Source organism: Odontomachus brunneus, unplaced genomic scaffold, assembly GCF_010583005.1.
Source record: "Odontomachus brunneus isolate Ranch 3 - 2012 unplaced genomic scaffold, Obru_v1 Obru_scaffold_062, whole genome shotgun sequence".
Lineage (NCBI taxonomy): Eukaryota > Metazoa > Arthropoda > Insecta > Hymenoptera > Formicidae > Odontomachus > Odontomachus brunneus.
Window position 1 is genome coordinate 282,892 of NW_022639512.1, and position 16,558 is coordinate 299,449.

Genomic DNA, 16,558 nt, shown 5'->3' on the forward strand with positions numbered 1-16,558 from the left:
TTTAATCGAAGACCGTCACTCGGTGACGATTGATATAACCCGAGTTCTTCTCAACGTGACTTCTATACTGCTATGATTAATATATCCATATTCTCTAAGGTTAAAGAGAAAATTTATGCAATTATAAGTTAAATAGACATAGTAGGACCTCGTAATAAATCCGATTTTTAGGAGTATAAGACAGACTTATAAGGTCTGTGTTGTGTTCAGAAATCCAAGTCTGGGTTAGAAGGATAAGTCATAGTCGTTCAGAAATTAACTCAGGTAAGATAAAGTAATCCGTTAGTTGCGTTAGAAATACTGAATAAATTTTATAACATCTACCCTGGAATAGGTTTTGAAACCTCTGAATTTTCGAAGATTATCGGAATAATTTCCCACTGTTTGGCACCAATTACGAATAGGAAGAATTCCAATAGCAAGAAAATGAAACAAAACATTGAAGTATCTATTTTTAATAATGCTATTCCTGGACGCATCACGTCCCATATCGTCTGAAAAATAGCAATTTAATCGTTCAAAATTACATGATCCTACCAGTTGATCAACATGACAAGCAGATATCTCTGTTTTTCTATGGTTCTAAATATTAAGTTATGATTTTATCTAATTTTATTTAGAATTTTTATTCAGTATAAAATTTAGTATACTTTTTAGCTTGTTATATTTGAAATGCAGCTTCTATAAATAAATTCAAACCAACCTTTACAGAATTATCATACTGAGAATCATTGATTAATTATTTATTTTCAGTATTAAAAATACAGTAGTAATATTTTGTGATTCAAATATAGCTCTTAGTGCTCAAGTATTTCAGTGTTTAGTGTTATAAATATTACCTTATGATTCAATACTTAAATATTTATTTCAATACTTAAATAAATATGTAATACTTCGTTCGGTGATAAAATACTTACATAGAGCATTGTCAGTATTTAAATACTAATATGTAATACTTTGCTAAGTGATGAAATAATTACGTAAAGTACTCAAAATTTAAAGTATTAACCCAGACAGCACACAATATTAATGATACATATTTATAAATATTTATTTCGAATTATTTTTTTTTAATATTATATAAATATTTTATAAATATTTTTTTATATACGTAAAAAGGGGAAAGTATCAAAATCTTTATTCAAAATATTATTAAAATGTAGACTAAATATTTTATACAATATCTATAATATGATAAACAAAAAATAAATATTAGTAGTAATATTTTATAAATATTTTTTTATATACGTAAAAAGGGGAAAGTATCAAAATCTTTATTCAAAATATTATTAAAATGTAGACTAAATATTTTATACAATATCTATAATATGATAAACAAAAAATAAATATTAGTAGTAATATTTTATAAATATTTTTTTATATACGTAAAAAGGGGAAAGTATCAAAATCTTTATTCAAAATATTATTAAAATGTAGACTAAATATTTTATACAATATCTATAATATGATAAACAAAAAATAAATATTAGTAGTAATATTTTATAAATATTTCAATAAATATTAGACATGAAAAAAATAAAATAAATATAATTATTTATAATTATTAAATTAATGAAGAAATAAAAAAATATAAATTAAATTCGAACATGAGACCTCTGGTTTTTGAGTTGTACCTTACCTACTATACCACTGTCACTTTGACTGAGAGACATTTCATATTATATACATATGATATATCCATGTATGAAAACATATCATTTATTTAAAAGAAGAAAATAATTGGTAATAATTTTGATTTAAATTGGTAATATATACACTAAAAAAAAATTCTTTAAATCAAAGAAATATATTTTGTTAAGTAATTTCTTAACTTAAAAAATATATTTGTTAGATTTTAGAAAGTATGTAATAAATAAAAAATAATATTTTTTTAAATTTAAAATAAGCTGTAAAAGCTTATATTTAAAATAAGATGTAAAATTATGAATTTTTAGATAAAAAATTATTTCTTTGATTTAAAATATCTATATATAAGATTAAACAAATGACTTCCTTACAAGAAGAAAATTAGTTTTTTTAATGTAAAAACTGTATTTCAATAAATATTTGTTTGTTTTAAAAGTAAATAAAATACAAGTAAATTATTTCATAAATCTAAATAAATTATTTTCTAATATTAAAATTATCTTTCTTGTGTTTCAAATTAAAGTCTCTTTTATTATCAGAAAACAATATTTATTTAAATGTATAAAATAATTTATTTGTATTTTATTTACTTTTAAAACAAGTAAATATTTTTTTAAATATACTTTTTACATACTTTTTAAATATACTTTTTACATACTTTTTAAAAACATACTTTTTACATTTAAAAGGATTTATTCTCTTCTTTTAAATAAATGATATGTTTTCGTACATGAATATACCATATGTATATAATACGAAATGTCTCTCAGTCAAAGTGACAGTGGTGTAGTAGGTAAGATGTACAACTCAAAAACCAGAGGTCTCATGTTCAAATCTCAGCAATACAGCACGAAAGCTTTCAACAAACATTACTACAACGTTGTAGGATTGCATATTGCTGTGCAATGTCGCAGAAACATTGCAGTTACATTAATTTGCAATATTATTTTAGCAATATTACAGCAATATTTCAAAAATATTACGAATATAATATAATATTTTTACTAATATAATATAATATTTTTACTTATTTACTAGTTATTTATGTTACTTGTATTTCAAATTCAGTCATGTTTCACATCAATAGTACTTATAGAATAGTACTTGTTAGTGACAGTCATTAATAATAGAATTTGTCTTATTGCAAATTTCTTATACTTCTTATACAGTTTTTCAGAGAAAACACTTTCTTTAGATTTAATATTCATACTTGTTTAATGTTGTGGTTTTTTTTGTTTCATTAAAATATTATATTCTTAAACGAAATATCATTTTTTAAAATGATGAAAATAAAAATTTTTATTTTGTTCAAAGAAACCATGTCATTTGATGAAACAACACTATTGTTTTAAATAGTATTTTTTAAAAGTTTTCCTCAAAATTTAGTAATTCGATTTGTTTAATATAGATTTGCTTCAAATTTTTTTATTTTTTTGTTTGGATTAATCATTATAACATTCTGTTAAAAATTTAAAAGTAATTATCACTGATTCACTACATTACATCAATATTCATTACATATCGAATGTTGTTGTATTGTTTCAATATCTATCAGCAAATTATCCAACAAACACCAAGCAAAAATCATATAACCATTATTTAGGGTTTGTTATGTATGTTATACTGTAAACACTAGAAGTATACATTATATAAGCATAAATCGTAAGAATATCGTTGAAGTCACTAAGAATCGCCGCATGTCGCTTAATCGTCAGGTAACACTTTAACGGAGTCAAGATATGGATGAGTGAGAGGTGGTATACCGCTTGGGATCGAAATTATCGAGGGAGGATTCACGAAAGTTTGGAGTATTGACAATCTTCGATACCTAGTAGTTTATGAGATATGAGAAAATTAGGAATATATAAATATATTTTTTTAAATATTATGATTTTCTCATTTTTCACCTTCGCACAACAATTCTCAGTATTACTATCAATATTTAATAGTGATTTTATTATCAGTATTCACCAGAAATTAAGTACTGGCCAAAAAATTACTGAATTACTGATAATACTTAATCACTAATAATTTTTCAGTACTTTTTAGTATGATATTTCTATAAGAGAACTCGCTGGAAACAGCCAGGAATGTGTCTGTGCACATAGCAGACACTACCACTCAGTTGACCGTAGCATTGCATAGACGCATATTTTTAGAAATTACGAGATATATACCGAAAATAATACACGCGCGTGTAAATAAATATTTCTTTCTTTCAGTTTTTTGTTCTAAATTTATATATAATTACTCAAAGAAATTGATTTATATATATAACGAGTCTAGTTCTTATGAATAATGAATATTTATTTATATAATGAGTATAGTTCTTAATATAAACTGACATTTCTTTTTCAATTATGTCTCCTTTTATTTATATACCGCATACTTTTTTCATAAATGGGTCAATAGGGAAGACAGACTAATTTCGCTTCGAGGCTTTATGACACATGTGACAACCAAAATCGGTAGAAAAAAATTTACTTTTTTTGCATTCTTTTCAAAATTTAATGAAGATTTGAGCAGCAATCAAATTTATACTCTAACTACTAACGAAAATTATCATCATGATCCGACATCGTCTATATCTGGTTTAATATTAACACTTGAAAAAATAAGACCTCCAGCAAAAGCACTGCATCAAGAAAAAAGAAAAAATTCTTGCAAATAATATAGTACAATGTATAGAGATTCGCTCGAAAAAGATGTTTTTCTGGAGCAAAAGCTCTCTAATCAAAGAAAAAAAAAAAGTATAAGGAAGAAAGAAGAAAAAAAATCGAAGAAAAATGTATAAAGAACAGAAAAGAAATCAGCACAGAAAAGATAAGAAAAGAAAAACAACTATTGACTAAAAAGACTATAAGACAAAAATAATTTAATAGACCAAATTCTTTATCCTCGGATGACACAAATGATGAAATATGCCTCATTTGTACAAAGCTCTACCCGAAAAATATTACAAGAGAAGATTGAATACAGTATATTAAAATGTAAAATTAGACATAAATTCTAAATGCATAAATAAAAACATTCTGTATTACGTATGTAATTATAATTCAGATTACGATAATGATTAGATAAGAGCATTGTTAACATCCAATACAAAGTAGCAAAGTAGCAATTTATGATTATTTATTGAGACTGTGATGAAAATTATACTTATCTAATGACTATGTCTAATGACTCTATATTATAATAAAAAAGTTATAACTGATGTTTTATTTCATTAAAGATGTTACTGCACTTTTTTATTTGATAAAAGATAATTTTTACTGCAAACATTTAACCGTTTCAATAAAGAAAAAGTATTATTTTGTAGTAATTAGTAAAATAAAGAATTGAACTATTAATTTTTATTTTATTTAAGGTTTAATACTTGTTATAGAATAACTAACAACTAAATTGTTAGTACTGTACAAATTTATATTTGCAAAAAAAGATACTTGAACATGAATAAATTATATATATATATATATATATATATATATATATATATATATACATATATTTTTTTTTATTTATTTATTTATTTATTATTTTTAATTTCCTCTAAAATAGATTTTAAATTTATTATATAATCTATAAAATAGATTAGTTCGCACTCAATTATACCTTGTCTTTTCCTCTCTGTTTCTTTCTCTCTCTATAGGCAATGTATGTCATACTGTGGGTCGTTCTTTGTTCCCCGATCCTGCAACTTTTAAGTCGCTTGCAACGGTTTAGAAGAACATTATTATTTTATATTTTTAGTAGTTAGTTTTTATTTATTATAAAAAACTATTCATGAAAACTTATAAAAAATTATCTAGATAGTCAAACGTATATCAGTATCTGATGTAATATGCAATTCTTCGATAAGTCCCTCAGTTTTAACTGTAAAAATTCGGAACTAAAACGTTGGTCTACAATCTCCGGTCTCTCCTATGTTGTATTTCGGTTCGGTTATATCAATATTATTTTGGTTCTAAACGAGATATTATATTTTAAATTTGTTGTATCAAAGATAAAGCAACATTGAAAGTACTTTAATGGTTATTGATCTTACTCGATGCGTTCAGTAAGTTGTTTAACTAGGTATTACTCGAGTTGGGTTATTAGCGTAATCACAATTAACCCTACTTTACCCAACGGATTAGATCTCTGAACGTATTCTAATGGACAGTGACGTAGCCAAAAAAAAGTTTCGGAGGGGCTGTACTTTTTATTTTTGACGAGGGAAAAAAAGGTCATTCGAAAAAATTTTTCTCACACTTAGCGTAACCCAGAAAATTAATTTCGAGGGAGGGGGCTACAATCCCCTCAACTCCTCTCTGGCTACGCCACTGCTAATGGGGTCTCTCTTTACGATCTCATATGATCGTCATTACACGGATAGACAAAGAGTGTATCCAGTACTACCACCGCTCATTGAGCGCTCAGTGAGCTTTTGCATATTCTTCTGATTTGCATATTCCTTTAGATTAAACATATACATTAATCAGATGCAAAAGCGCTCAATGAGCGGTTGTAGTATTGAATGCATCCAGTGGAGTGCTATAATGTGGAGGAGACTTTAAGTAGTGTTAATGAAAATATATATAGAGGAGAACGGACTTATAACAAGGTGGCTTATAACGGGATCCTACTATATTGCATTAAAAGTTGCTGTTATTATATAACCTTCTATACAATTTTCACAGACATAATATGATACGTATAGTTCGATACGTTAGTATATTCTCACTTATAGTTGCTTCAACTAAAAGAATATTGTTGTCCTTACGTTGTAATCTGCAGAATAAATACTATAGTTAAGAGATTCATAGAACTTGATTCTATTATACAGCTCAGAGTACTCACTCAAACACATGTGGACCACTGTTCAAACACGTGTGGACAGAAAACCAGCGTACCATTGTTGTTAATTGTCAATTAAATCGTCTTTGATTGAATTAATTGATTGTCAGTTAAGCACAATAATTAATTAAAAACATAATTAATTACTCGCAACTCTAATTGCAATTATAGTCACAAGAATCGAATACTTTTCTCTCAATACATATAGTTTAAAATTTGAAATGAAAAGAATCTTCTTCTAGACTATTAGAATTCTAGAACATTTAAACTTTTCGAATATTTAGATGTAAAACATTTAAACATTTAATATAATCATTTTTATTTCGTGTTTAGTAAAAAATTAAATTAAATTGTCCTCTTCCTTTACAGAAAAGTATTACTGATAATTATTAAAAAAAATATTAGTGATCAATTATTGTTCAATGATTCAGTGATTATTTGACGAATTACTACATAGTGATAAATTACTATTAGCATAGTAAAATATACTATACAGTATATTTTTAATAGAATTGCTACAAATTTACCTAGAATGATTTAAACAACCTAATGCTTGATTATTTTATTAAATAATAAAAAAGTTAGTATTTTATATTTTATATTTTGCGTTGTTGCGTGATTTCGAAATTTTGTAGCGGCACTCATCCTTTCTCACATTACGCTATTCGCTGCTTGACCTGAATAATTGAATTGGAATTAATGATGCTAATCAGCTGTAAGGATACCTTAGTAAATTATGCTTATAATATGTTTTTGCGTTATTCAAAAAACATTGTAATGTCATATTTATTAGCAAATGTTGGAAACGATGCAATAATAATTTGAATGTGACTGATATTAATATAATTTATATTAGCGAACTATTAACTACATGATTACTTTTAGATTTTTAATTTAACATTATGATAAACTACAACAAATAATAAGTTAGTTTGAAAAATACAAGATATGAAATAATTTATACCAATCATGAGAAAATTAGTACTTATATTTCTTGTTATAAGAGATAATAACATACACTATAATTTACACCAATAGTTCATTAGAAGAAAATAATATATCAGTGGAAATAGTACATTATCACTGTCGTCATAATCACTGAATTACTCTGTAGCATCAGTAACCCTATAATGTAAGTATTAATGAGCAATAATAATTTATTACTGACCAATCAGTTATACCTTTCTGTGAAGTTTTTACTCTTACCGTAACAGACTTTAGATTTCTCCTCGCGAGAAACGGCGATCCGTCTTAACATAGCACGATTCCGGGTCACGAGAAGTTTAGCTGTAAAGATAAAAATCGATGCTCCACATTGAGAATTTTTAATTACCAAATTAAATAATGTCTCCAAACGCTATAACAGCCGATGTTTTTATCTGTCTCAGCGCGTACACTTATATATACCTCCCTTCCACTTAACGAGAGAGAATTATTATTATTCGCACTATGTCACTTGAATACGATTCGCATGCCAGAAAATGCAATATCCTGCGCGTTCGCATAATTCCGTCCATATTGTGATATTATCGTTGCATCATATAATTGAGCTACGATCTGAAAGTATGTCGTATATAAATGTAGTTTTCAGCCACAAAGTACGTTGTAAACTTTCTCGGATACATATTTCACGAATTTCGTTGCGTACAAGCCGAATAATTTCATTCTACCGTTAAGGAAAGCAATTATTCAATGTACTTTCCTTTTTTATGTAATGATTATCTTTAACAAAGAATATTTTCTTGTTAATAGTCTTGTTAATACTCTTAAAATATACTCATAATAAACTTGAGAAAAACTCATTTTTATCATGTAACTATTAAATTTATTAAAAGTTTTTAAGAGCCAATTTGCAGAATCCGAAAACAAAAAAATTTATTCCTTACAAAAATATTATAAAACTTTATCAAACAAAATGTAAATCCGTATTTTATGTAGTGAGAGAATTGAATTTTTGTTTTAATTTAATATTTTTAATTAAAATGTTAAACTTACTATAGAATTCAGAATATATTTTGAATAAATGTTATGTTTATGATAAACTTACTTACTAATCACAAATTTACGGATATACAAATTTATAAAATACTTTGAATAAGTGCAATGAGGAAAAATATTTTAAAATTTATTTGTGAAATATAAAGTTTATTTCTGTAAAATAAAGTTTATTTCTATAAAATAAAGTTTATTTTTGTGAATAAACTTTGTATCTCACAAATATATTTTCAAGGGAAGAGTATTTTTTCTCAATGTAATATTTATATTAATATATCTACAGATTGTACAATTCATGTACGCAATTAATAATAATTAACATAATTTTCATTGTCGTTGAGCTTTTGCTACGCATTTAAATGACCCGAGTAGAAATATAACTAGCTGGCCTGAATAAAAAACTAATAGCTAGCTACTACAAACTAGATTAAATTTTCTAGTTCATTACAAATTCGTTATTAGTTGATTATTCACTGAAATATAAAATCGTGTTTGTGATCTAGCAGTTGTCTAGTCATTACATATTAAATATAACAAACTAGATGACACTGTCTATTCTAAAATATATAATCTACCTTCTGTACCATTAGCATTACATAAAATTACGCAACAAATCAAAATTAAGGTTAGGTTATGTTGATTTCACAAAAATCAACACTGATCAACAAAAAAGAATTGTTCGTAACATTACTAATTAGCAACTTATTTATTTAGTCACTAGGAGAAATGAACGTTATATTACTAGCTATTGATGTTGAACAAATTTATTATCTCGTAGACATCGACGAGATTCAATTTCTACTAGAAAACATGGCATTTTAAGCGTTTAACTTTTTAATATGCATGTGCTTTATCATGGTGGTTACCACCTTATAAAAAAATATTTATCAATAAAGACAATTTATATAATCGTTGTATAATATTATAATTTATATAATAAAAATAAATTTATGGATTTCTCTACAATTATTGGAAGAAAGGTTATAGAATTTTTACCTCGATAAATTTCATAACGAAACCGGTATCTAATTAGGAATTGTTTTTTAGTAATATTAAAAAAAGTTTTTACTATTGGATATTACATGTATTCTGAAATTTATAGAAATAAAAATATTACAAATTTTTGTCCACTGACTGTACAAAGAGCGAGTTCTTAAAATCTTATTGACAGTAAAAAGAAAGTTTTTGCAATAAGAGCAATCGTCAAAGTGTGTCAAAGAGCGAACAACAGAACGCTTGATAAATGGTTAGCTAATCAATTAATTAGAATACTCCCTCGGATAATAAAGTCGAAAATCACAAATAATTAACATATTTATGAGTAGAATTAATTTGGAAAACATCTCGTATTTTTCTTATCTAATTTTGTGTGTGTACATACACACATATTGAGAGAAAAATATCTAAAAAATAAAATCAAAAATCAAAAATCAAAAATAAAAAAACAAAAAATATTTAATGGATGTTAATAACATATTGCATTAAAAGAAAAAATATTTTAATTAAAAGTATAGTATTTTATAGGCTCCAATCATATATTTTTTTAATAAAATGCAGAGTTGGGAACGTTACTTCAGGAAAGTAACGTGTTACTGTCACTGTTACTTTTCGTGAAAAATAACTCGTTATCGTTACCATTACTAATTTTAAAAAGTAACTCGTTACCGTTATTAAGAAAATAATGCTATTCGTTACTTTTCCTTTACTTTTTTATAATACTAAAATAAAATATGTAATTGACTTTGACGAAAATGAAATAATTGTTTTTAAGTTTAAATGTTGAGATAATAATGTTTTGTACGCGATAAATGTAAATTAGCTAGACTACTAGATTCTAGTGATCCTATTTATTGAAAACCTGCTTTTTCTATTCGCGTTTTGAGATACTCTCTCTATATGTACCATAATGCCGTTTGTTTTAAGAAGTTAAATGCTGTTATAAAGAACTAATAAACGTATTATAAGTTGAAAGGAGAAGCTCTTATTTTTCAAGGATACCAGTCACACATCGTAGAGAATAATTTACAACATTAAATTATAATTTTTAGTGTGACCAGTTTATCTAAAAAGAACAAACTACTTAAAATAATCAATAATCCTTACTCGGAATTAATATTATTTTATGAGCTTCATTCCATTTTCTTATTTTTATTATTCTTTACACAAAAATTATTGTCGGTACAGAACTGGATTTTATAATTTGACTCTTAAAAATTTTTAATAAAAAGTATGCTTAGTTTGAAATACACACTAAAACTACACTAAGGTTTCTTGTGAAACTACACTAAGCATACCTAGATTTTACTGCTAATAGTATAAACTAATGTAAAAATAGTAAATTCGACAAGCTACCGAATATATAATATAAAAAACATGCAAGTAATTACAATACCTTTTTAGTAAACGGTCAAAAGATGCATAATATTTACTTTTATTGCTTAGATATCTCTATTAAATATATAATGTGCTGGTCGCGCGCTAATAGCGTATATTATATATTCTTGATTGTATAAAAATATCTCGATATTAGCTGAAAAACGTCGTGGTTTTATCTTATTCTTTATGTAAAAATAATTTAGTGCAAAGTCGGATTTCATTAACTGTTAAAAATTTTTAATAAATTTAATAATATTAGATTTGGCTTATATCTAAAATAGAAGAATTTTGTGTTCAGTTTGATAAATTCTATCTGCACACAACAAGTGTAACAATAATTATCAGAAACTCTGTATATTTGTTTAAAAATATTATGCATCTTTTGACCATTTACTAAAAAAGTATTGTAATTACTTGCATGTTTTTTATATTATGTATTCGGTAGCTTGTCGAATTTACTATTTTTACATTAGTTTATACTACTAGCAGTAAAATCTAGCAGAAAGCTACTCTTGCAGAAAACATTATAAAATAAAATAAAATGAACTATAATCTTGAAATATAAAAAGAAAAACTAAAATCATTTTCACATATTTATGACGCTGATTTCTCGTAAGAAATATTTCGTACATGCATGACAACGCTCCTATTGAAGGTATTGATAAATATTTAAAAAATATATGCGTATTATTTACAGGATTATATCTGATATAATACTACAAATATTTCGAAGCGCTGTATGGACGAATTATGGCTTTTCTTTAAACGCTTCAAAGCGTTTGCAGCATCTAATGGGTCGTACTTATAAACACACTGTTAAGACTCCGCGAAATGACCAGTTTCTATCGTCTGCATTCCGCAGTGGTTACATAACAATTAATGGCGCCACCGTCATAAACGCGTTCGTTCGATCAACGCGCGAAACATTCGTAAAGCTGACGTCATACGATGGACGATTTTTCTCCTTCTTTCGCAGTGAAATAATGCGAAACAAACGCCGAAACGAAAAAACATCGGGAACAACGTGGTGTATAAAAATCACGCGAAATCACTTCCAATTAGCGTGTGAGAACAACGTTTCGCCCTTCAGTTAGATTCTCGATTCGCGCAGCGTGGCGATTCGTTGTCGCGGCGTCTAGTCGCGTGGTCATTTCCGATGTATACACGAGAAGCACTAGTTAGCACACTCACCAGGTTGCAATTTTCCGTGAATTGATGGAACAATGATGATTACCAGCAAAGCGAGAAGAACGCAACGGAGAACGTCAGCCGGTTGCATCTTGCCACTGGGTCGTCGGAGGCTCGTGTCCTTCGTAGAGGTCGTTGCATCCTTTGTCTCCTGCTGCCCCACCTTCTCCCACGTTTCTTCTTTTGCAGCTGATGTGGTCCCTTCTTCGTCGTCTTCCTCTTCTGATTCTCTTTTTTGTCTACCTCCTTCTCCTCTTCTTTCCTCGTCGAAACGTCTCACGTTTCTGTCGCGCTCGGCGAAGCGCGCTTTTTGTTTCCCTTCGACGTCGAACTCGACGGCACAGATTTTATCCACTCGTCGGATTATTGCAAAAGTGTGCGTATACGAGCGACCGTCTCTTTGCGCAATTATCTTTCCGCTTGCCGGAGCCTAACGACTGCCACGGAGTTTAGCTCAAGTTCCGACTCGTTTCTCACCAGACAGAAATCCACGTCGTTCTTTCAAATCGTTTATTTTTCTTAGCTATTTGTTAGATTTTATCCTGTGTCACTTCTTATATTCCTGCATTCTTTTATGTCGTTCTTGTACGTGTAGTGTATATATGAGTGTATATGTGTGTATATATAGAGAAGATCAGGGCAAGATGCTACACTTTCCAAAATTTCAAAGTTATATTCCCCAAAGTATAATCGGTATATTCTTCATTGTTAACTGATGATTTATTTACAAATATAACACTACAATTAATAAAATATCGTTGAAAGGATTAATTAATAGATTGTTCCTATTATTGATGCACCTCGCTAGCACAGACAATATCATTGCAAGCAAGGCGTATTGAAACCGTTAATTTCACAAATGCAGAAAATTGAATTTGATATAGCGTATAATAAATTTGTATATTACAGATTTTACAATGAAATCTTACTTTTACTCATCAAAATCAGTGCAAAATAAGACAAAGTAGTAAAGTGGCAGTATTTTCTAAAAATCAGTGAGTATTCAGTAGTCGTGATATAGTCTCTTTTCTCTTTTTTTCTGATTCAATCAAAACCATTTTTACTGATCCACTTTAAGAAAGCAATTTTTCAGACAATTACAATTATCGTGGTTAATTATATATAAAAATTGTACAAACAATCTTCTTTCATGTTCTTATTCTGTAAATATATTTTAATATATTCTGTAAACCATATATATATATATAGGATGAGTAAAAAGTTCCGGATTGGTGAAATATCTCGAAAACTAAGCATTTCCGAAAGAAATGTTTCCTACAAAAGTTGTAAGGTTTTAAATGATCTATTCACTGATCTGGTTAGTCTGATCTTGGGTGGCGTCGCCAAAGTCAGGTCGAGGTCAAATTTGCTTTTTTAAATAGAAAACATATATTTTTTTTATTACGGAATTTTATTCTACGTAAAGAAGCAAACAACTTTTGTTTAAAAAATTTTTTTATACAACCTCTATTTTCTAAGATATTTACAGAAATATCTACAAAATTATTGGTTTTAATAATTTTTTACTCAAATTCTATCAACTTTACCGAAAAATAGCAAAAATTAAAAATTATCTTCTTCTTACAAAAAAAATCTTATCGAAAAGATATCTTATAGAAAATCTTATCTTATAGAAAATTCTTATCTAAAAATTATTTTCTTCTTATAGAGCTCTGAGAATTTGTTAAAAACTTTTTAGTACTTCAAGAAAATGCAAGAAAATTCAGTATTAAAAAGTTAGTTAAAAAATTCTGAAAAAATTCTCAAAGTTCTATGGAAATAAAATAAACAATTTTTATCTCTTGCTATTTTTCGGTAAAGTTGATAGAATTTGAGTAAAAAATTATTGAACTCAATAATTTTGTAGATATTTCCGTAAATATCTTAGAAAATAGAGGTTATAAAAAATTTTCTCAAACAAAAGTTGTTTATTTCTTTACGTAGAGTAAAATTCCGTAATAAAAAATATATGTTTCTGTTTAAAAAAGCAAAGTTGACCTCGATCTGACCTTGGCGGTGCCATCCAAAGTTAAACTGTTAAAATCAGTAAATAGATCTTCCTAAGCCCTATAACTTTTATTTAAAACAATTTTCTGTAAAACTTATATTTTTCGAGATACTTTACCAGTCCGATACTTTTGCCACACCCTGTATATATATATATATATATATATATATATATATATATATATATATATATATATTTATATATTTATATTTATATATTTATATATTTATATATTTATATTTATATATTCTTTTTTGTAATAACTGAAATATATAAAGAATACCGCAGTGTGACCATCTTTCCCTGATAGTGGGTCAAGTCGAGTAGCAACCTAGGGTTAGAAGGGCACATATAAAATATATGTGACTTTGTATCTTAAAAAATATTCTAATGTTTAAAATTATTTTGTAATGAATAGGGTTTATTGTTGTCGCTTTGCTTCACAAAAAAATGCAAAAAGATATTTTCGATAGTTAAAATGTAGTTATTTTTGTTTTTTATTTATATTATCGTAAATTATTTTTTGGGATGAAAAAGTTAAGTTAGATATAAAGTAGTTAACTAAGCGCCATGTTAGTCTTAAATTTTCGCTAACTTTACCTCATCTGTCCATATAGTCAATTTCAATAACTGTATGAATGAGAATTACTTTTACTACCTATGAAAGAGTGTATTATTCACTTGCACAGAAAATTTCATTCTAACTAATAACACCTTACTTAAGTTTATTCACTCATGATGAAGAATACTAAACATTTTAAGATGTTCAAAAATGTATACAGTTGCTAAAATTGATTTTCTTCATTTTTTAATTGTAATATTACTCTGATTTTAATAAAACTCAGAGAATTTTATCTATATTCTAAAAAAAAATATTTCGATACATTACTTTATAAATGTGTTAAACTTTTTTTAGAAACAGACGTAGGCCGTAAAACATGGTTTTTATGTTCCTTATTATAAAGTTATAAATATCCAAAAGCTTCTCTTGAGAAATCTTGTTACTGATACTTGATACATCTAATACATCGATTTCGCGGTTTTTTTTCCACTGTTCTTCTCACTATATCATATATTGCTTCACTTAAAAATAAGTTAATTTTGTAACATAACAAAAAAGCAGGAAATCAGTTTTTTTCTTTTTATTTACCTTGTGACAATTCCTATCGCGCGTAATCAAAACGTTGTGTCTGAGAACCAGATTATTTCCTCAACGGAAAATCGCTTGTCAAGTGACGCACATCAGCGACATCGACACGTGTCACTGCGCTTTCGCTAGGCACCTGCATACGACTGAACATGATGTAACGATGTCGTACTCTCCTTTGGTGCAAACAGAAACTGTATGCGTGAAATTGAACTCGCGTGACGACGCATTGCTTTCACTTAAATAAATTATACGATGTGTCTTTCTGCGTGTACAGACGATACCGAGCAGAGCGGAAGACAAACTTGTTCGTCCGTGCAAGATAAGGCAGATAACAAGTGTGTCAAAGACGAATTCTTTTATGTAAATATATCTTCCGCATATGCTGTATGCTTGACATGCAATTTCTATTATTAAAGTAAGATTTTCAATTGATAAAAGGATAGATATTGTTAAGATAGTAAAACAAAGGCTACGTTTAACAAACACAACAATGGAGTGAGCGTTCAGTAATCATATTTTTTCAGATCTATTATAAATGAATACTTTGATCAAAGATAATAATTGCTGCGTTCAGCGGAACAAAGCGATCAGTGAGCAGTCGGTAATTATAGATCTCTAAATTTAAACCAATTATGTTGACGAATTACTCAACCGTTGTGCAATAGTTGTGTTCGCTGAACATACCGCTCAACAATCACTCAACAATTACAACCGTTGTATTTTCTGAACACATCCAATACGTGCATCCAATACTACAACCACATACTGAGCGTTCAGTGAGTTCTTGGATCTAATTTTTACGTTTAAATCTTAGTGAAATCTAAAAATATACAAACAAATTCAAGAAATCACTGAACACTTAGTGAGTATATATTTGATTAGTATATTTTCTTTTTAATTTAAAAGAAATATGTCAATCATATGCAAGATCTTACTAAGCGTCAGTGAGCGGTTGTACTTGAATGCACATAATAAATTCCTACTTAATAGTTCTATAAATATCTTGGAGTCTTAAAACGAATAAAAAAGTCACTCGAAACGATTGCGAAAATACTCTCACTCAGAACCGTACGAGTAAGAGTCGATTTGTTAATAATAGATTAAAGTTTAAAATCTATTCTAATAATATCCTTTGATATGCTTAAACAGAGTCTAACTTAAGTTTAACCGTAAATTACTATTGAAAAATCGGTCCTAAAATGTTTCACTCAAGCTTAAAATAAATTGTAATTCAATGTGATGGATTTCTATTGACCAGAATGAATTTATCCTTTTGACACTGGCATACATAATATTCAATCTTCTATTTCGAAAGAAAATATTTATTAGTCGATTTAGAACGAAGAATTCACACTATA

General features: G+C 27.4%; 1 protein-coding gene across 2 annotated transcripts in view; it reads right to left on the minus strand.

The window, feature by feature from the left end:
• Nucleotides 1–16,083, minus strand: part of LOC116846260 (pancreatic triacylglycerol lipase-like) — a 29,415-nt gene extending 13,332 nt beyond the window's left edge. Inside the window, exons 1-3 of one of the 2 annotated variants that reach the window (XM_032819869.1) lie at nucleotides 15,201–16,083; nucleotides 12,046–12,514; nucleotides 7,690–7,770 (exon numbers count right to left, since the gene is read on the minus strand). In XM_032819869.1, the coding sequence (XP_032675760.1) occupies nucleotides 7,690–7,770; nucleotides 12,046–12,133 (169 nt within the window). In that variant the 5' untranslated portion in view covers nucleotides 12,134–12,514; nucleotides 15,201–16,083. Of the gene's footprint in view, nucleotides 1–7,689; nucleotides 7,771–12,045; nucleotides 12,541–15,200 lie in introns of both variants that reach the window. The other variant, XM_032819868.1, reaches the window with a different exon arrangement.
• Nucleotides 16,084–16,558: the final 475 nt, after the last annotated feature.